Genomic DNA, 21498 nt, shown 5'->3' with positions numbered 1-21498 from the left:
CCTGAATCCACCACCTGCCATCCACTGGCACATTATCACCCCCAACCCAGCAAGATGCAGGTTTGGAAAAGGATGCACTGGGAGAACAGCCCTTCCCTGCAGAGGCCACCAGATTGAGGCAAAGATCCATTTATTTCTAGGAAAGCTGGCAGGCACGTCCCGGTTGGCATTTACTTGTGCATCAGCCAAGCCCTAGCCGGCAGCAATGTCCCTGCCCTGCATGCGAAGGAGGGCTCTCAAAAGCAGTGCTCAAGCGGAGATCATGCGACTCTAAATGTGACAACCACCTTTTTCTCTTTTTGTAGTTGTTTTTACCAAGATTTTCTGGCAGCTCTATCAATGTTCCATTATACTTGCGAATAACGAGGCAGCAATCACATGCAGCATATTAAAGAAGAGGGTGTTTTTTCCCCTTTGTGGATCCATTTTGGGTGAGCGTGGGTCTCGGTGCCAGCCTTGCAGTGGGTATCCCCTCCTGGGTACTGGTTTGGATACTGGATCACAAAGGAGAAGCACCTGTGTGAACTCAGACAGGCAACAGGGTGTTGCTCAAGCCCAGCGAATGCTGCTGCCCTCCCAGGGAAAATCCCCACCTCCCCTCCCAGCAGTGCAGAGCATTGCTCTGCCGCACTCTTCAAACCTGAGTAAAAGGCGGGGGAAAACTACACTCAGAGCCCTTTATAGGCTGGTAAAATTGTAAATAGATGAAAATTCCAACTTCTCACTAAATATGTATGTTCTGGGCTGTAAATATTATTTTGCATCTTTAATTATGGTATTGGGTTTGGTGTGTCTGCAACACAGTTAAATTACACTGCCTGTTACAGCTGCCAGTTTGAATTTGCTGGCTCTGAAACTCTTAAATTAAAATCCTGACTCTTACTACTCATTTCCCATCGTTTGAAGGGCCTGTCATCTATATTACACCTACAGCACCTAGTCCTGATTTTGGCGGCTGCCCTGCTCACGTTGCAGCCACCCAGCTGCACTTGGGACAGGGCTCCTCCCCTCTCACCACTTCTATAGGGGGGAAAATCCCATATAAGCTTTGCTGAGCTCCAGGGTATCTCTGCTACACAGCTGGGGCTGCTGTGCAGCTGGAGTTGGTGCAGCTGTACTCTAGCGGTGACTTGGCTGTGTCATGGGAGCAGCGGTCTCAATATCCAGCAAGAGGTCATTGCCATCCTCCTTCCTGCATGTCCCTGGAGCTACTCTGCAAGGCCGTGGCCTATGACCAGTGTTTGCTCTTTTCTAGCTCCCGGGGGAATATTAAAAAAAAATATACATATATCATATCTTATAATAATATAAGATGTTGGAGTTGCACTTGATGATCCTTATGGGTCCTTTCCAATTTGAGATATTTTATGATTCTATGAACATAATTTAGTATAATATTATCTATATATACTATAATATAATCAAAACAGCTTGGCCCCAGTTGCCGGCTTTCTAGGCAGGTTGCACAGAGAAGCTGGCGCTTACAGCACAACAGGTACAAGGATCGTCAGCCACCCAGGAGCTGTTTCTTGATGAAGACTTCAAATCTAACAAAAAATTCACAATCCCCTTAACTGCCTGGCAGGGCATCCTCCTGCTTGGCCTCCCCTGGTGAGATGCTAAACCCTGAGGAGCACTTAGATACTGAACTTAGGAAAACATTGGTAAAAATAACCATCCCCAGCCCTCAAGGAGGGGATAATATGGCTGGAGGGAGCAGGGAGGGATGAGCAATTGCATCTGCATGCCTAAATACTTCTTAAAATGAAGACTGAGCCTGTCTGAGAAGCAGCAAACTGGCTTTGCTGTCTGCAGGGACTTTTCTCCTTCCCCATGCCAGCTTTGCTGCCTGAACCAGAGCAGCGTTTCTCCCCCTATCCCATGCACATCCCTGGGATGGGATGGGAGATGCCTTCAGATGGGGATGGGAAGAGCCACTGGGTCAGATCCTGCCTCCCCTGAGAGCAGCTACCACTGCTCTCGGGGTAGGCAGGATCCACTGCAACAGTTGCATGAATCATACCTGGGATAGACAACCACGACCTCTGGATCTCAGGAGCAGGGCTATGAAGACATTAAGGAAAATATCACATCCTTTTCTTTCACACCTTCATACCAAGAAGTTGGTGTTTTCTTTGCAAGCTCAGGCAAGTGTCTACTCGACATCCAGGGGATTACTCATCCCCTCTACTCTTGGCTTCTAATTAGCAACTAAAGGGGAATAAAATAATTAAATATGCCCAAGGTAACGATACTTGGAAACTTCAGGTCACGTTTCAGCCAGGGGAGGTGGTGAGTAGTTGGAGCAGGTGAGTTTGAAGTATGTGGGAACCTGAAAGACACAAAAGGGAAAGGAAGATGGGAGGCGGGGGAGGGGAGAAAATCCAAATCATACACTGGGAAAGCATTAGATTTGTGACTTAAACTGATGCCTAGATTTAAGGTGATGGTTAAAGCCTCTCTGTGCAGGTGTCAGCAGTACTGGGCAAGGTGGGGGACACCTGGGGCCCCCTTTTCCTGGGAGCTCTGCAGGGATGTGGGGCAGCTCCTGACCCACCAGTACTCCACTGTCACAGGTAGGGGACAAGCTAAATCTGAGCCTTTTTATTTCCCAGCCAAAGATTGGACAGTCGTCACCCCCTTCCTCCCCTTGGGGGCTGCAATTCTGCCCTCGATAGACCTCGAAGTAATTCCCATTAACATTTATGAGAATTTCATGATCAAAAGAGGAATCAGCCCTTTCATCTTCCAGACATGCCTGAACACACATCGCCTGGCCCCAAAACCCTGTACCACCAGATGGGAGCTCCCACCTTGTGTCAGGGTCCCTCAGGATGCACACCCCAAAACCAGTGGGGAGTTTGCAGGGTCAGGCTCACTCTCCTGGACCCAACTGCATGGCATTGGTTCAATATTTCTTCTTTTTCCTTCCCCCTAAGAATAAATAATTAGCAAATCACCTCCCTCTCCACACTGTTTTTTCCAAGAGGAAGGTAATATTGATAGCTCATTTCCAGATAAGAAATATGGAATAAATTTCAAGCCCTTGCCCAGAGCCATAGGATGAGCCGGCAGCTGAGCTGGGCTCAGAAACCTGGACTTGGGAGACCCAGCCCTAGCACAGTTGGCGGGGTTGCAAGGTGGCTCCCAAACAGCCCACATCAAAGCATGCTCCAGGGTTGTGAAACTGTTGCATTATTGCATGCAGTGCAATTCCTGCTTAATGAAAATCTGCTTATCCCCTTCCTGCTGCAAACGAGCCTCGCCGAAGGTGTGTTTCCATTGCTACAGACGTGATCATGAGCCAGCAAAGCCCACCAAGGAGGGCATTTACCCGGGTAAATGGAGACACACCATGTCTTTGCCAATAGCTGAGCATCTAGAGGAGCACCAGCTGGGATATATTTTCCCAAAGCTGCAATCGAGGTGCAGGCAGGGGTTTGGCAGGAAAATAAGCAGCTCCCAGGGAAGGAGAGAAAGCAGACAATGGGCTTAGCTCATGTCTGCCACTGAGACCAGAACAAGTCTCTCTCTGCTCACTGTTTTCGGAGGGGGGGGTGGTGGAAAAAGAAGCCTCCACAGCATGAGGTCACCCCACTGGTCCAGTTTCACTCCCAAATGCTTTCCAAGGCTTTGCCCATGAACATGGGGAGCGGTTGGGAACGGCTTCCCGGGGCAGGCAAGGGGTGATTCATCCTCTTCCTCCTCTGCCAAAGGGCTGGCAAGCACTGACAAAACAAAACAACGTCAGCACCTATTTCCCATGTTTTAAACACTTGTTTATCATCAGCAAATAATAACCTGAGATACCTGTCAAATAAAAGCCGAGCCTGCTTTCTAAGCAGCGATCGCTCCCATGGCTTCCTGCTGGCTTTCAGCGTTGTGAGCGCACTGTGTGTTCGCTGGGTGCCAGGGGAGATGCATAAGCCCCCTTATTTTCTCTATTTCAGTTTGAAAGGCTGGTCCCAGGTCGGTTACAGCTCCTTGCACCCCTGGCAGCTCAGTTCCAGCCATCCATGCTCTCCTGCCCAGGGCCTGAGGCAAACGGACTGCAGCATCAGGGGTATCAGGGGCACCCCGGGTGCCCCACACAGATGGGATGCCCCGCATAGATGGGGTGCCCTGCAGCATCAGCTCCCTGCCCAGCAAGCACCAGGAAACGGTGAAGGGCAGTGTATCCCCAGGGACTGTCCCTCAGGGTGTCTGTCCTGTGCCCATACTGGTTTTGTAGCTCCCTGGCATCCCTGCCCATGGTCTGTACAGATCTGAGCTGTGGTGCTTTGCCAGTGGAGCCCCATGGCTGTGTGGGACATTGTATCTGGGCAAAGGACAGGTCACTGAACCCAGCACTGCTTGTGATGGGGCAACAAGCCCAGGAGCAAGTACTTTGGGGAGACACATGCGCTTGGAGAGGGGAGAGGGGAGCCTTTGTTTAACTGCAGGGTCCCATGAAGGCAATGTGCTGGGGTGGCTGCAGAAAATCATGGGCAACTGGAGACAGAAGCAGGTTCATCATGTGCTGCTGCATGACTGTGAGTGACTGGAGCTGCATGTCCTTCAGCGGCGAGTCAGGGCAGACCTGTGCCAGGACACCTCCTCGGGACCTGTCTGCTGCCCCTTCCTCCTCACCTGCCTGGCACCAGCGCTGAGTCACTGCCAGCCGCTGGCACCAGCCCTGGCACCAGCCCGTGGCTTTTGGCAATCAGCTCTAGGCACCCTGGGTGTTGCAGGTGCCTATCGCAGGGCCAGGTGCCTCCACCACATCTTCCTGGAGGTTGTCAGCCTCCTTCACTCCCTTCCCAGGGAGCCCCATCCCTGACATGCCCTGAAGAGCCATTACCCCAGCTCAGCCATCATCCTCCCACTGACAAGTGTCATCTCCGGTGCTGCCTGGAGTGCCAGAGCATCCCACTGACTCACCTGTGCTAATTTGCCAGGCAGTCTGGGGGTGATTGCCATGGATGTGCTTGGGGAGCGAGCCAGGAATCCCATGCAGGGGATGCGGCCACCAAGGGTTATAGCTCTGCCATATCAAGGGCTGGCAAATAATTGCCATGCAGGGATCCAGCCTGTTTTGCTTGGCCCTGAGGAGTGGTATCAGGCTTATTTAAATAATGGAGAACCCCCAGGCTCTCCCAGCAAATAGAGGGCAGGGACCAGAAGGCAATCTGGGGCTTGCGTGGTCTTGTAACAGGGGGTATTTAAGCAGCAGGAAGGTCTCCCCGGCTCTGCAGCTCATCAACCCAATTGCAGGCTGCTCCTGGACTTGTCCTGGCTGATGCATGTCCAAACCACGGATCCAGCCCTACACCAAATTACTTATGGAACAGACCAGGAGCAATACAAGACCACCCAGAGCCCTGACCCCAAGCCCTGCATCACCTGGAGGATGTTTTTTTGCTTCATGAAAAGAAAGGAAGGGAAGAAGGGAAAAAGGGCTGGGGTCCAAGCTGAGAACAGGTGCTGGAGAGCTCTTGTCTGCCCCATCCTTGCGTGACAGGGATTGCACAGTGCAGCCGATGTTGTTCTGTTCCCCTAGTATAGGCTTCACCTTCCTCCCCCTGGGCTGGAGGAGAGGGACCACTTTGGAGGGGCCACCTGTCCTGGCATCACTGGGCCACCACCAGCCAGGGACAGGGACAATCTGACAACACCATGGCTTTGACTGGGTGGCCAAGGATGCCAGGCGGTGCGGGAGGACACAGCAGATGTGGCAGTGACATTGCTGTTCCCCATGCATCCATCACAACACGGCCGGAAGCATTTCCCCGGGCATGTTCCTTCACCATGGGAGTGCTCGGCTGGTTATTTCAGGAGCGGAGCATATGCGGGACCCCAAGGAAATGTCTCCCCTCTGCCATGACACCCACAGTGCAGGGGGCCGTAGCTGGGGCCAGTGGGTGGCCACTTGCACGTGTCTTCCCTAGCACGTTTGTGTTTCCCTGCTCCCATGGGAGTGACTGATGCCATTGGCACGTGCCTGATCCCTGGCACCATCCCCACCATCATGCCCTGGTGCATCAGCAGCAGCATGACGCTCACATAGCCCCAGGGCTGGCATTGCTGGGGCACTGACAAGCCACTGCCGGGGCGGCGGGGTCGAGGAAGGGCCCCGTTGGCTCTGCCTTCCTCAGACTTTTATGTACTGATTTCCCACCCTGGGCTGGCTGGGCTGGAGGAGACGCCGAGTCAGGGTGCTGGCACTGCTTCCCACCAGGTCACCCAACAAGCTCCCAACATGCCCAGACAGCTGGGTGGTAAAAATACTCCCTGGCCCGCTGTTTCAGCTGGATTAGCATTGCCTCCAACAAACTGCCTCAGCCAGGCAGTGTGGCAAAAGGCCAGCCAGGATAAAACCCTGAAGCAAAGGAGTTTCAGAGTGTGGGGCAGATGGGATAGGGTACCACCAATACTGGGGAGCGCACAAAAACCCCAGGGGTGAGGAGGAAGGATGCTCCATGCCTGGCAATGACTCCTGTCTGTGAGGCAGTCCCTCCCCACACCCAAAATCTCAGAAAGCATCTTTTTTTTTCACTTTCCATCCCAAATCCCAAGCCCTCACTGCTCTTTTGAGTGGGTCGGTAAAACTCGCTGGAAGAGTTGACCAGGGTGGTGGCAGCTTGCCCACCACCCTCCTCCCCTGCACACCCGGATGATGGCATGTGGAAATTAATTCAAATGAGTGGGACGGAGCACCCCAGCCGGGAAGGAGACAGGTCCCCTAAGGTGCCATGTAGGGCACCGAGGGGACATGGGTGCTGCCATCCTGGGGCGCTGGGAGGGCATAGCAGGCTCCGGCCGGGCCAGTCCAGCTTGTTGCTGCTTCTGCTCACAGGAAGGCTGTCAGAGCTGCTGTACGGGGTCTGGGGCATGGACTGCATCCCCGTCACCCCACCGTGCCAGCTCCCCATTACCCCATTGTGCTGGCTCTGGGAAGAGTGGGCTGACTGCTCCTGGCAGCAGTGGCAGCCCCGAGATCAATGCACCCTGCTGAGACATCCTGGGGCTCAGCAGCTTGATTTTGAGAAAGGGCTGGGCTGTAGGGGGCCTCCCTGGGTGCACCCCATCAGCCCCCAACCCCTGGGAGAGGAGCAGCACTACCAAGGCAGGTGCCATCTGTGTGATGAGAGCTGGCCATTGTCTACACCCCCCAACATCTCAGCAGAGAGTGGTGGCCACCCAGGCAGCCCCCCCCGCCGCCTCCAGCACTCCGGGGAGGGTGGACGTGGGAGCCCCACGTCCTGCCTGGCCACACGAGGAGTGAATCAGCAGCCCCCGGGGCAGGTGCCGGGCTGAGCCGTGCGCAGGCTGCGAGGGGCGGAGGTTTTGCACTCGATCCCGCCTGGCCAAGGATAAATAGAAGGCAGCTGCTAGGCCTGCCAAAGCTGCTCTTTCCATCATCTGACGCGTCTGACAGCCGGCAGCCAGCCCAAGCAGACATGGACACCCAGGACTGCCCTTGTGCCACGGGTAAGCCAGATCTTCCCTCCACCTGTGCCCCGGGGGGCTGCCGGAGCATCCCAGCGGGACCGCCGACACTCCTGCCCACCAGCCTCCTCTGCCATCCCCGATGCTCTCATCCCGGCCAGGCCAACTGCTGAAATCCTTTCTTAGTGTTGTGGTGTAACCCGGAGCATCTCACCGGAAAGCAGACGGGAACGCCGTGACCTCCCTGCTGAGCGAGGCCAAGGCGTCAGCCCCGACTGAGGCTGCCGGAGGGTGGATGCTCCAAGGGGCGGCAATGCTCTCTCTCCCTGCAGCCCTCATCCCAGAGCATCCCTGCTGATCCCCAGGGATGTGGGGATCCCCTCCCACCAGCTCCTTTCAACCATTTTTCCCTTTTCTCTGTGTTTTAGGTGGCACCTGCACCTGTGGGGACAACTGCAAATGCAAAAATTGCAAATGCACATCATGCAAAAAAGGTAAGGGGGGGATCCCAAGCCGCATGGGGTGGCAGAAACACTTGTGGGGGTTTTCACTATGCATCCCTGGACGCACTGAATCAAATCAGGCGCAGCATTGCCATACTCCTGTATTCTTTTGCCCCTGAAGGAGCACAGGGTGAATTCCACCCCTTCACCCCCAACCATACCAGGTAGTACAAGGCACCCAGTATGACCCAAAACTCAGTGTACCCCTCACTGGCACCTCAGGCTCAGTGCAAGGGGATGCCCCAGGTGGAAACAGGCACTGGGATTTCTTCTGGCTGCTCCTGATGCTGTCACCCCCAGGCAGAGCTGTGTGTGGGAGGGTTTGCACAAAGAGGGGCTGGGAGGGCCCCAGTGAGCCCCGAGGGTCCCACACCCTCCTGCTGCCTCCCCAGTGCTGGCCCTGGGTGCAAAAACACCCCAGGACATGCCGCTGGGGATGGGGATCCTGCTAAAAGGAGAGGACACAGGGGTCGGTGGGAGGTCTCCAAACCTGTCAACCCCCGTGAGGCCCCCCAACCCCACCCTGAGACCCCCTGGGAATGTCCCCAACTTATTTTTCTCACCCACTGTAGGCTGCTGCTCCTGCTGCCCAGCGGGATGTGCCAAGTGTGCACAGGGCTGCGTCTGCAAGGGGCCCCCCTCTGCCAAGTGCAGCTGCTGCAAATAGGGACCCCTGGCTGCACATCTGGGGGGCTGAAGAAGAATAACCTTATTGTGTATGTTGGGGTTTTTATATATGTTCAGATATCTTTAGTGTTTGTCATTTGTGATGTGTAATAAGCTACCTAAATAAAGTTATGTGTATATATAAAGGTCTATAAGGAACCTGGCACTTCTGTTGGTTGGGGCGGTTTCCCTGGGGAGTGGGAGGGCGGTGCATTTGTGGGGTAATGGCAAAAAGCCTGCATCTTATTTTTGCTCCTTTCTTCAAATCTTGGCTCTGCTCTCCCTACCAACTGCTCTGACTCTTTGTTTTAACACTTCCTCTGCACAAGGTAACTTATAGGGTGTTTTTTTTCCCTGCCCTGTTGTTAGCCAAGGGCAAATCCCATGCTCTCCCCTCCACCAGAAATCCTCGGGGCCAATGAGCAGCTTGTTATTACAAGCCTTCACTGACAGCATAATAACTGCTGCAGCCCTGCCCATTTCCAGGGGTGATGTTTCCACAGCAGGTGGGGTGGCTGGGAAACAGGTTTAGTTTTCCTCCTGGCAGTTTAGTTGAGCTGGCTGGAAGAACCAGCCTGCTTATCCCCCTGCCACCTCTGCCACCCTGGCAGCGTGCTTCTGTGGGGAGCCCCAGGTGACCTGGACACCTGCGATGGGTTGTGATACCGGTGATGGGTTGCAATGCCCACAATGGAATGAGATGTCTGCGATGGAGTACAATGCCTGCAACGGGATGTGATGGGTTGCAATGCCCAGGATGAGTCATGATGCCCATGCCAGGATCAAATGCCCACAGTGGGATGTGACGGGATGCCATGCCCATGCTGGGGTATGATGCTTACCCTGCACAAGCGCAGCTACGTGGAACTGTGCTGTTTCCCAGGACACACAAGGGGTCCTGCCTGTCCCCGCACTCCCCAAATGCTGCATTTGGTGGCCTCTTTTTAGCTGCAAAACCCTTCCTGACCCATCCAGTCACTGCTGCCAGGGCTCAGCCAGGGTTTCGGCACAGCCAAGGCCACCCCTGCCCACCAGCTGCTTGCTGGCCAAGGCCCCTTTGCTCCAGGAGAGCTCTTTCCCCAGGGTGTTCCCTGACATGTCACCGTCACCCCACTGCTTCCGGTAGGCGCGAAGCACGTCCCTACACAAGCTGAATGTAGGGCAGGGCAGGCATGCTGCAGGCAGGGTGCAGCATCAGCTCTGGAGCATCAAACTGAACTCCATTCTGCAAATAGCAGGCGTTTATTTATTCCTTCCTATCCGGAGAGATTTAAGTGCCAACCATACAAAAACATCATTGGTGAGCCCACAACAATCTAATGGGATTGCTAATGGGATTTATCCCCAAACATGTGGCTTAATCAGTGGGGCTGAGAGCATCCTTCCAGCCTCACTGTCCCTCATGGGTTTCATGGAATCATAGAACGGTTTGGATCAGAAGGGACTTTAAAGGGACATCCAGTGCAACCCCCCCGCAATGAGCAGGGACATCTTCAACTAGATCAGGTTGCTCAGAGCCCCATCCAGCCTGACCTTGAATGTTTCCTGGCATCCACCACCTATCTGGGAAGCCTGTGCCAGTGTTTCACCACCCTCATAGTAACAAATTTCTTCTGTTTATCTAGTCTGAATCTCCCCTCTTTCAGTTTAAAACCATTACCCTTTGTCCTATCACAACAGGCCCTAAGGTCTCCCTGCAGCCTTATCTTCTCCAGGCTGAACAACCCCAACTCTCAGCCTGTCCTCATAGGAGAGGTGCTCCAGCCGTCTGATCATTTTTGTGCCCTCCTCTGGACCCACTCCAACAGGTCCATGTCTGTCCTGTACTGCAGGCTCCAGAGCAGTATGGCAGGTGGGGTCTTACCAGAGCAGAGCAGAGGGGCAGAATCACCTCCCTTGACCTGTTAGCCATGCTTCTGGTGATGCAGCCCAGGATACGGTCAGCTTTCTGGGCTGCAAGTACACATCACCAGCTCATGTCCAGCTTTTCCTCTGCCAAGTCCTCCTCTCTCAGTCCATTCATCACCCAGCCTGTATTGATACTGGGGCTTGCCCCAACCCAGGTGCAGGACCCTGCACTTGGCCCTGTTGAACTCCAAGAGGTTCACACAGGCCCACTTCTCCAGCTTGTCCAGGTCCCTCTGGACAGCATCTCATCTCTTGGGAGTGTCAACCATACCCTTCAGCTTGGTGTCATCTGCAAACTTGCCAACAGTGCCCTCGATCCCACCATCTGAGTGGTTGATGAGCATAAGGAACAGTACTGATCCTATTATGGACACCTGAGGGACACCACTCATCACTGGTCTCCATCCGGACATTGAGGTGTTGACCACTACTCTCTGGATGTGACCATCCAGCCATTTCCTCATCCACTGAACAGTCCATCTGCCAAATCCACTTCTCTCCAATTCAGAGAGAATGATGTTGTGGCGAATCCCACTGGATCCCTTGCCCACTCTGGGAGGGTGTTTCCATCGGCCCTGCTCTGTGGCTCTGCCCCTTGCCTGTCCCTGTGCCCCACAGCACTGTGATGGAGAGCAGCTATCAGACGCTGTCCCCTGCCTGCATGGGAAGCGGGGCACAGATGGGGATCCTGGCAGCTCAGCTCCAAGCCCCGAGACCTGTGCTGGGCAGCTGTGGTTCCTCTGCTTGTTTTACAGCTGCTGTAAAATCAGAATTGGACCAGTCACTCCTCTTACACAGGCACAGACTTGTGATTAACAGCTCCCTACCAGCCCTGGAAAACTGGAGTACCAGCAACGACACAGGAAGCCCCGTGAGGTCCCCTCTCCCCACTAGCATCCAGCACATGCCTGCCATTTTGGCAAACCTGTGGCTCAGGGAAGACATGAGTCATCCTTGCCTGTTTCACTGCAGGGTGACTTCATTATTCAATGGAAATGCCCCGATTGGGAAACAGGGCATTTTCCGGGCTCTGTTCCCCTCCCAGCTCCATTCATAGTCCAGTGGAGGCGCTGCGCTGCCCCTTCCCGCTCGCAGTGACGGGGGTCTGAGGCACATGCCCTGGGATCCAGGACAGCTCCTCCGTGAGTGACGTGCAGGATTCCAGAATTCTGGGAATTATCCTGCCTCCTCCACAGCCTTGCTGCATGCTCACCCCCCACTTTCTGGTACAGCCCCATGTCGGGGTGCCCATCCCCATTTCAGTGGGGGGGGGGGGCTCTCCTTTCTTTAAACAGCCCATCCCTGATGGGAGAGGGGAAGCATGACCGGGGTGCAGCACCAACAAGCAGCACCATGCTGGTGGGCTGTCCGGGAAAGGATTTCCCAACCCATGTTTATGTGCAGTAAGACCACACGTGCACTGATTTCACTTCTCCTCCTTTCCCGCTCAGCCAGTGCCGAGTGCAGTGCCTGCTGGCTTAGCCTCATATTTACACTCCCTTGCTGCTGCTTGCAAAACACTGCCAGGAAAAAAAAACCACAGTGTTTTCTTGCAAACAGCACGAGAATTCCCTGGCACAACCTCCTGGGGCCACTAACTTGCTCCTTATCCCAGTGCCAGCTGGCCTGGACACCGTGGGGACTGACCCTATCCACAGCACCAGCTCCAAGCTCAGACTTGCCCCATTTGCAACAAAAACAACACTACCACCAAGAGCACTGGGTGTAGGCACAGGGACAGCCTGTCCCTGGCCCCAGCCGCTGTTTTCCGTGCTGGGTGCCAAGCTGGCTGCGGGCACAAGCAGGGTGGTGGGAGCCAGTCAGCAAGTGAACACCCTGACAAGGGTGAAAACCCATGGGCACCGGTGGTGCCGCAAAGCTGTGATTCCTAGTACTCCCTGGCTGGCTGTGCCATGCTCCCGCACCGCATCCCAGTGCTGCACCCCCATGCTCACCCCCTCCTGGGGGGCCAGCCAGGCACCCTAGCCCCATGGTGGCTGTCCTGGGGCCACCCTCCTCTCCTGCTGGATGCTGAGACTGTCCCATCCCCAGGGACATCCCCGTGCATCCCATGGCCTCCTCAAATGTGGGGGGGCACAACAGCAGCCCGGTTCTGAGCACGTGGGGCTGGGAAGGGCCAGGAAGCATGGCAGGGCTGTCCCAAATGCACGGGAGATGGGGGCAGTGCCATGCCAGCATTGTCACCCCTCCTTGGCATCTTCCAGCCTCCCCCCGAGGATGCAGCATCCTGCCGGGGGGGGGGGAGGGGCAGAAATGCGTGCGGGTGGGAGCCCCCCGGCCTCCCCAACGCGGGCTGGGTGCCGAGAGCGGGGCGGGCAAGGCCATGACCCAAGGTGAGCACGGCCCCACCGCACGGCCCCACCGCCCCGGGGCTCGCACAGCCGCCGGTGAGCACGGCCCCACGCTGAGCACGGCCCCACGCTGAGCACGGCCCCACGCTGAGCACGGCCCCACGGTCCCGCCCCGCCGTGCGCAGCGCCGAGCACCGCCCGCGCCTCCAACCCATAAATAGCGGGCGGCCGGCGCTGCTTGGGACTGCTGCGAGCCAGGGCGAGCCGAGGTCAGTCTAGCTAAGCCGCGCCGAGACGAGCTATGGATCCCCAGGACTGCACGTGTGCCGCTGGTAAGTGTCCCGTCCCGCTGTGCCCGGCCGGTCCGGTCCCGTCCCGCCCGCTGACGGCTGCTCTCCCGCCCCAGGTGACTCCTGCTCCTGTGCCGGGTCCTGCAAGTGCAAGAACTGCCGCTGCCGGAGCTGCCGCAAGAGTGAGTGGGGGGCACTGCCCCCGGCGGGGGAGGAGGAGGACTGTCTTTCTCAAGAGGAACCCCCTCCTTGCCTTGCAGGGTCTCCATGGGTATCTCCTGATTCGCGTCCCATAGAGACGCCCCCCCGCCCCCCCTTGCCCTGTAGGACTCCTTATGGAGAGCCCTTTGCTCCCCTTGTAGGGGCGTCCTTGCCGTGTGGGACCCCTGCATGTACCCTGTAGCACTTACATGCTACCCCCCTCTTCCCCTGGCCCCTGGAGATGCTCCCTGCTCTCCCTTTGGGACTCCCATGGATACCCCCAGCCACTGCCCTATTGGGATCGCAGCCCTGCCCATGGATGGGGGATGTCCCGTGCTCCACAGGGTGCCCCTACCCCATAGGACACACCCCACCCCCCCCCATCCCTTCCCACCCACTAACTCTTGTGTGTCCCCCCCAGGCTGCTGTTCCTGTTGCCCCGCAAGCTGCAGCAACTGCGCCAAGGGCTGTGTGTGCAAGGAGCCGGCCAGCAGCAAGTGCAGCTGCTGCCACTGAGCCACTTGCCTCTGCCTGTAAATAGCTGGCATGCTTTGGGGATTGGGGGTGGGGGGCACAAAAAAAGCCTATTTTTTCATGTTTTGTATTTTCTGTACCAGTGGTGAAACTGGATGGAAATAAAGGAGTTTGGCTGGAGGTATGAGTGCCGTTGTTGGGCTGGGCTGGAGGCTGAGACCTGTCACTGCTCATGACTGCTGTGTGGGAATTATTGCTGTGGGGTGGTGGTGGGGCTGCTCACTAACACCCCCATGGCCTTCCCTCAGTGGGCTTTGCACCCCCGCGGGGGAGAAAAGCGGCTTCCTGGGGCAGGGGATGGACCTTCTGCTGTGTGTGAGGTGGCTCTGGGCATCTTGAAGGTGTTGGTCTCCTGCTGAGGGCAAGGGTGACCTGCTATGGGGCAGGTGGTGGTGGGTTGGGCTCCAGCCCCCTCCTGCCTTCTGGCTCTGTGACCAGTGTCTCTGCACCATCCTGAGGCTCCCACATGCTGGGATTTCCTGTGGGTGAAAGACCTTGTGGGAAGGAGCGTGGTGGGTGGGAGGGTGGTATGGGTTGGTAGTTTGGCCACCCTGAGCTGCTGATGAAAGGCACCTGGCTGAACCCCCAGTGGGGTCATGGCTGTCTCATGGGCAGGGACTAAACCTCCCCCAAGAGTCTATGCTTTACAAACCCCAATCCATTTGCAGAGGCAGATCCATCTCCAAAGGGATGCTTTCCCTGCAGCCTCCCCATGCCGAATACCTCCTGCCTGCTCTTGCCCTGGGAATGACCTCTGAGCGCTATTTATTCCAGCCCACTTTTTTGGGGAGCACAGTGCTTCGAGCTGCAATGACTTCCAGGTCCAGGAGGGCAGACAACCAAAGCCATGCATAAGCCCTTTGTGGGTTAAATGCAGCACTTGGCTCCTCTGATGGTGGGTGGCTGCAGATTGGGGGGTGGGGAATGATGGGAATGTGTGTGGACCATGTTTTGCTTCCAAAAGTCTCTGTCAAGTGGAAGAGTCACTCTTTATACACAGGAGCCTCTGCCGCTGGCTGGGGTGGCTGCCCTTGCCTGCCTGTATGTGTCCCTGAGGTGTGACCCACTGTGGAAGCAGGTTCCCAGCCCTGCTGCTGTCACCCCATCCCTGCCTCTCTGGCCAGGGGCACAGTTTGACCCAGCAGGGATGTTGCCTGCAGCCCTTGGTGGCTAGGCACCAGGGACAGGACGAATTTAAAAAGCAACACACTTGGGCAACCCTAAAATGGAGGACCTTGGATATCCATGTGGTCCTTTCTGCCAGGCTGGGTAGCACTAGGAGGGATGTCTGCAGGGCGGGAGTTTGGCAATGACAGTCCCTAATGCCCAGGCCCTTCCCAGGATGCTCCAGGAGCCCGGGGGAGCTGTTAGCAAAGGTTTGCCCAGCTTCAGCACGTGGTTCTGCAGCGGGTGCCCAGCCTGTTCGGCATCCAGCCTTGCTGGTGAGAAAAGCAATACGCAGCTCAGCATCCATTTGCCTTTTAAATGCATTGCCTTATGGCATTGGCACGTCTCTTTTGCCTAAGTAGCCTCTCAACACTGCCTGTTACCACACAGGCTTAGCGCGCGAGTTGGAGTTTAAGGCCTTTCCTTGCCCTAAATGCACTTAAAAACCGATAAATGTCATGGGAAGATGCTTTGCTGGAAAACAGGACTTGACAGGGGGCTGACATGGCCCCAGTGCTGGAGCCTGGTGTAGCAGGGCTGCAGCCCCGGCCAGCGCAGTGGAGAGGCTGCTGGCTGAGCCCTCCGGGGCTGGGTGCTGCATCCTGCACCAGAAACAAAGCCGGGTGCGGATGGGGTTTCCCCTCTCAGGAAGTGCCCCAGGCATCAACCGCTCCCCGTTCCCAGTGGTGTGCTAGGGTGGTACGTGGGCACACGCCTTTGCATGCTGCCGCCTACCCTCCTGCTCGTGGTTCTGCCTGCACACCCGTCTGGCTGCAGCGGCTGCCTGAGAACCATGGACTCCCAGCCTCAATGCCCTTTCCAGCCTCCCCAGGTGTGATTTGGAGTGAGGAAAGCCACAAGACCAGTGGGATGGGTGCAGGCACCCGTGGGAGTCAGTGGTCTGGGATGCGCCCAGCACCCGGCTCTGCCTGTAGCTGCTCTCAGTGAGGTGGCTGGGGGATCTCTGGTCCCTGCAGGAGTATGTTGTACAGAAAAAAATCCACTTTTTAATGAAGCAGGAGCTGCTCTCATAGCTGCATATAGCAGGAGGGTGACGGGCATAAAGGCTTCATCCAGCCCCTTAAAGAAAAGCAGAGCTCAGCTTGCAGAGGTGGTTTTAGGTGACTGTGTGTCTCCCCTGAGCCCCTGTGGGATCTGGGGGAGGGGTGTCCTGGGCACACACCCAGACAAGCAGCCCTGCAGCGGAGTGCAGCACCCTGGGGGACTGCCCTGAGCACCACTTCTGGCTCTGCTTGAGCCCTGTGATGCTGATAGGTCTCCATGGCCCTGGATGGTGCTGGCATACATCCTGTGCAGAGGGGACATACGCTGTGTGCAGAGGGGAAAATAACACCCTGTGCAGACGGGATGTGTACCCTGTGCAGCCGGTGCATGGGAGCCATGCGCTGTGTGCAGAGGGGATGAGCACCCTGGGCACACGTGACAGGCACCCTGTGCAGATGGGACAAACACCCTGTGCTGAGGGGATGAGAGCCGTGTGCAGAGAGGACACCCACACCCTGAGAGAGTAAATACACCCAGTGCAGAGGGGACATGCACGCGTGCAGAGGGGATGAGTGCCCTGTGCACAGGGGAAATGCACCCTGTCCTCAGGGGATGGTCACCCTGTGCAGAGGGGGTGCGCACCTTGCGCGCCCAGTGCAGAGTGGATGTGTCCACAGTGCAGAAGGGAAGTATACTGTGTGCAGAGGAGACAGGTATAGCTTGTGTGGAGTTGAAATGCACCCGATGGAAAGCGGACATGCACCCTGTATAGAGGGTGTGGTCACCTAACGCAGAGAGGATGGGCACCCTGTGCACCCAGTGCAGAGGGGACAGGCACCCAGTGCAGGGTGGACAGGCAGCCTGTGCAGAGTGGATGGGCACCCTCCGTGCACTGTGCAGGGCAGGCAGGCACCCATGCAGGGCAGACGTGCACCTGTGCAGAGAGGATAGGCACCCTGTGCACCCAGTGCAGAGGGGACATGCACCCAGTGCGGAGGGGCCAGGCGCCGCGCAGAGGGGACGGCATCCCGCAGCAGCAGCCTCCCCCGGGGCGTGCAGCCGCCGGCTCGGTGCAGCCGAGCACTTCCATAAGGATTTGCTGCCACCTGCCTGCCCGCTTCCAGCGCCGCCCCGCAGCACCCCGGTCCAGCCCCTGGGTGGGCCCGGCTCCCCGCCGTGTCACTGCCCCGCCGGGCGGCTGCTCCCCCCAGCCCGCCCCGGGAGGCACCGGCTCTTGTCCCCGGTGAAAAGCTGCCCCGGGAGCCTGGGTAGGCTCAGGGAGAGGTGGGGTGGCATGGCCACCTTGCCAGGGCACCCATTCTGCCTGGACACCCATCTTGCCAGGACACCCATCACACCAAGACATCCGTCCCACCGGGACAAACGTCCCATCAGGACATCCATCCCACCACAACACCCATCCTACTAGGGCACCCATCTCACACGAGGGCATCCATTCCATTACACTGATCATACCAGGACACCCATCCTACCAGGGCATCCTGCCAGGGACCAGTGTACCCCTCAGAGTGGCTGCTCCAAACACTCCAGTGCCATGAGTGCTCTCCCCCTGCCTATTTTTGAGGTGAAAGTCCATGGAGTGTGTAACTGGGCACCCCAGGGCCAAGCCCAAAGGCAGCAGACCCCAGGGCGCGGGATAGCCCATGGCACAGGGAAAACATGCTTTATACGTGCCACGTCTCAGCTTCTAGTGCTAAATACATCAGAAAGGATTAAAAGTACAGATTTACAAAGAACACAGACTCCAGGGAGCCAGGCAGACACCCAGCATTGGAAAACATTGTTTTTTGTAGATTGCTAGCCAGCCGCTGAACAACCAGTGGGGAGAACAACACAGCAATGGGGAGAGCAACCTAACTGCCTCACAGGGGGAAAATTCAGGGTCTGTACTTTTTTTTTTTGCTGGGGAAGGTGACTCAGCCAGAATGGCTGAGAGTCACCTTCGCCTCCTCAGAGACCTGAAGCAGGGCTGGTGGAATTAGGGCAGCCCCCGAAGGGCTGTGATTTATAGCAGAAGTGCTTATGAGCCACCCTGCACTCTGATGTGACCCTAAATCTCTGCCGTACATTGGAGATGCTCCCACCCTGGGGAGCTGGGGTGTGGGCAGACCCAGGCATTGAGACAGGCAGCTCCCTGGCTGGCTACATTTTAGAGCCACCTTGGGTGTCTTTACATGCCCTAAGTGATGCTTGAGATGGGGAAATAATGATGTGGCAGGAGATGATTTATAAAGGCTTGAAAAAACTTATATTTAGTTTTAGCAAAGAAAAGAAACCCCCAGGAACCACTGGGGAAAGACACGTTTTGATGCTTGTCATCGCCCGTGCAAGGAGACACCCTTGGGAAAATATGGATTTTGGTGTTGGGGCAGCCTGGGTTGGAATTTGCCCAAGCGCACTGCGGTGAGGGCAGATTTCCACACAGCTGCTTCATGGGTCAGTGGGCAGGGCTGCACCTGGCAGTTAGGGGGTAGTGACTGCAGCCCATGGTGGTGCCGGCCCTGCGCTTGGGGCTGCCTTAGCCATGGGAACTGCTTTTGACATGGGAAATTTTGGAAATAGAGGCTGTAGTAATGGGGAAATTAATTTGTCTTTGAAGGGCTGTAGGAAATCTTGGTGCTGCATCCACTTCCCTCTCTGGGTATCACAAAATGGGATCTGAGGGGGTCGCTGCAGCCGGACTGTGGTGCTAGGGATTTCCTCAGCAGGAATAACTCTCCACCAGGGAGAAAGGCAGTGGGATATGGAGAGAGCTGGGCAAAGGGGAGCAGGGGGGTGTTTCTTGCTGCTGCTTAATCATTAATTATTAATAGTTAACTAACAGCATAACAATGCTGTTAAAACAAGCCTTCAGGAAGACAAAGGACAAGATTGCAGTTATGAGGGAGGCACTTTGATGGTTTGATGGGTGACATTTCAGAGCTGTGCTGAGGTCTATCCATTGTTGCCTCTCACAGAAGCAGGCTGTTGGATGTGCCCTGCCTGGGTCCACGAAATTCCCAGTTTCCACATCTCACCCTACAAATCCGGGGTTATCGACAATACCTGCTGTAAGGCTTGTGCTGATGTCTTGCTCCCCCCCGCCATTATGCATGCGTGCTTACAAAGGGTCCAAACACAGTGTACGCCTGTACCCCTTCGGGAGACTACGTCACTGGTGACGCGGAGCATACAGCGCCGAGCACATGGGCTGTCGAGGCGGGGGGCAGCCTCGAACCCGTAGTCTCCAGAGGCAGCAGCCGCTGCCGCGCCGCCTCTCCGCCCCAAGAAACGCGCTGTCTGTGTCCGCCTCCGAGTGCCTCAATAAAGTTGTTGTCGCGAGTGGGCGGGAGCCGCCGCTCGGGGACGTGCGGTGGCTGGACAAATGGGAGCGCGCGGCGTGAGGAAGCGCGGCAGCTGGGCCAATGGGAACGCGGGGAAGGGTGTGAGGACGGCCAATAGGGGCGCGCGGTGCAGTGGGGGCAGGCGTGGCGGCCGGAGCGGCGGGCAGGTGAGGGTGCTGCACGGGTGTGTCATGGTTTCCCCTTCTGCCGCCTCTTCTTCTCGCCGTCGGGGGCGGCGGTGGTCTCTAGCTTACCCTCACTGTGCCCTCGGCAGCTGTTCCCTAGCCGGCACTCCCTCTGTCTCGGCGGCCGGGCGGGCCCCGCGGTGGGGGGGGGGAAGCCCCCTCTGAGGAGGGGGTAGGCGGCTGCCTGAGGCAGGGCGGCTCCGGCTCCGGCCCGTGGCACGGTCCCTGGCGCTCCCCGACGAGCGCCCCAGCCGCAGTGCAGGCCGCTGGGGTGGTGGGCTGGTGAGGAGCACTCGCAGGCCTAGCCCCGCGGGCCTTCCTGGGCCTCCTCGGTGGGGTTCTGTATATCTGTGTCCGAAATACAGCCTGCCTTAAAGCACAAAGCTTTGTGCGTGCCAGTGTCACCGAAATCGGGAACAAACCTCGTAACACCAATGTAGTGTTAAAAGGCAGCCATTCTTTAATCACGGCGCCGGATGCACGGGCGATTGCTCCATGGTTGGTTAATTCCTTCACCTTGGTTACACCAGGAGTAGTCCCTTCATCTGAGCTGGTTTGTGCTGGTCGGCGGTGCAAAGCCTAGCTGTGGAAGGAGAGCTTGGCGTTTAACCCGAGGGAATGGCAGGAAGATGTGCCAGGGGAGGTTTAGATTAGATATTAGGCAAAGGGTCTTCGCCCAGCGGATGGTGGAGTGCTGGAATAGGCTCCCCAGGGGGGCAGTCACGGTATCAAACCTGATGATATTCAAGAAGCACTTGGGTAGTGCCCTCAAAGACGTGTGAATTTTAGGGTTGTCTGTGCAGGGACAGGAGTTGGACTTGATGATCCTTGTGGGTCCCTTCCAACTCAGGACATTCTGTGATTTATCCAAGGTACCGTGTTGGTGCTTCAGGAAACGTAAGCCTGTTCTTTGAATGGGGGCGCTGTGAGGAGAGCGGGTCTGTGTTTGCATGTGATTTGGCCTTGCCGTTTCAGGTTGCCTGCGTGGGGGGCTATTCCTTGCTGTGGTGGGGTTAGTGGTCAGTTCCTTGGTGGGGGAAGAGTGATGCTGGGCACCTGGTGGTGGGAGCCCATGGAAGGTTGTCAGTAATGTCCATGTCTCAACTTCTGTTTCACAGCAGGTTTTGGTAAGCTTGTGTGACCTTGTATTTGCTAAGCATTGCTTTCATATATGCCTGGCAAGATATAGAAGATACAGAGGAATGCAGAAGGTAAACCATATATGATACTCAGGATTCTTGTGGTTTTTCAGACCAGTAACTTTGATGCAGGACAGGATAGCTGTCTTTAAATGCTTAATGTGGACCCTTCAGACTATCCTTGAATGAGAGCAATGACTAGCCCTTTCCCCAACTCCATCTCGCAAGCTCTACCAACAGCAGTGCTGACTTCTTGTGCAAAACAGGTGAGAATGACAATAAGGATTTATTACAGAGCATCTCAGATGCAGAACTCTATTTCTGAACCTAAAGAATGCTATTTGTTAGTCCCTCCTAGGCAAGATCCACTCCATGTTACAGCTTTGATTTTTCCCAGAGTTGTCATAAAGTGTACAACACGTACAGAGTAACTTACTCTCACTGTTTAGTCCCAACTGCAGGCAACAGCCAAACATCTGTGACATGATATTGAACTGCCTTGGTGTTAAAGCTTGAGCTGTAGGTGTACTGGGCATTGGTATTTAATTAGCAACTGCTGTGGAGTGCTGGGTGCCATCTGTGTCCCAATGTTATTCTAAACCAGAATATATTAACAGTGAGTGAAAGGGGTTGAATTAAAGCCCAAGTGCAAACAAGGGCTGCTTTCCTCCTCCTTCAATTTGGCCAGGTTGTCTTGCGGGACAGTAGTTAGGTCATGGAGGGCTAAGGTGAGGGTGACAAAGCCAGTTCCTGTGTGCTTTGCTGCTGTTGACTTATGCTGTGTTTCTAAAGTGGTCTCCTACTCCTTGGGAAAAC

General features: G+C 56.1%; 3 protein-coding genes across 3 annotated transcripts in view; all 3 read left to right on the top strand.

Annotated features, from left to right (window-relative positions):
- Positions 1–7320: 7320 nt before the first annotated feature.
- Positions 7321–8752, top strand: LOC104042027 (metallothionein-1). The gene is made up of 3 exons (XM_064458137.1): positions 7321–7470; positions 7857–7922; positions 8504–8752. The coding sequence occupies exons 1-3, from the start codon at positions 7440–7442 to the stop codon at positions 8596–8598; spliced, it is 192 nt and encodes a 63-aa protein (XP_064314207.1). The 5' UTR covers positions 7321–7439; the 3' UTR covers positions 8599–8752.
- A 4265-nt stretch (positions 8753–13017) lies between these two features.
- On the top strand, positions 13018–13962 carry LOC135314762 (metallothionein-2). Its single transcript, XM_064459273.1, has 3 exons — positions 13018–13149; positions 13224–13289; positions 13730–13962. The coding sequence occupies exons 1-3, from the start codon at positions 13119–13121 to the stop codon at positions 13822–13824; spliced, it is 192 nt and encodes a 63-aa protein (XP_064315343.1). The 5' UTR covers positions 13018–13118; the 3' UTR covers positions 13825–13962.
- A 5497-nt stretch (positions 13963–19459) lies between these two features.
- NUP93 (nucleoporin 93) overlaps positions 19460–21498 on the top strand; it is a 91409-nt gene continuing 89370 nt past the window's right edge. The window contains exon 1 of the mRNA XM_064459270.1: positions 19460–19525. The gene's annotated coding sequence lies outside the window, so the exon portion shown is untranslated. The remainder of the gene's footprint in view (positions 19526–21498) is intronic.

The sequence above is a fragment of the Phalacrocorax carbo genome, chromosome 8, assembly GCF_963921805.1.
Source record: "Phalacrocorax carbo chromosome 8, bPhaCar2.1, whole genome shotgun sequence".
NCBI lineage: Eukaryota > Metazoa > Chordata > Aves > Suliformes > Phalacrocoracidae > Phalacrocorax > Phalacrocorax carbo.
Note: the sequence above shows the minus strand (reverse complement) of the source record. Positions and strands in the feature narration are given on the sequence as shown.

Excerpts from the sequence above, each read along its gene's own strand:
- LOC135314762 (XM_064459273.1), top strand. The coding sequence starts at position 13,119 with ATGGATCCCCAGGACTGCACGTGTGCCGCTG. Across the intron at positions 13,150-13,223 it reads GGACTGCACGTGTGCCGCTG|GTGACTCCTGCTCCTGTGCC; the intron begins GTAAGTGTCCCG and ends CTCCCGCCCCAG. Across the intron at positions 13,290-13,729 it reads CTGCCGGAGCTGCCGCAAGA|GCTGCTGTTCCTGTTGCCCC; the intron begins GTGAGTGGGGGG and ends TGTCCCCCCCAG.
- LOC104042027 (XM_064458137.1), top strand. The coding sequence starts at position 7,440 with ATGGACACCCAGGACTGCCCTTGTGCCACGG. Across the intron at positions 7,471-7,856 it reads GGACTGCCCTTGTGCCACGG|GTGGCACCTGCACCTGTGGG; the intron begins GTAAGCCAGATC and ends TCTGTGTTTTAG. Across the intron at positions 7,923-8,503 it reads ATGCACATCATGCAAAAAAG|GCTGCTGCTCCTGCTGCCCA; the intron begins GTAAGGGGGGGA and ends CACCCACTGTAG.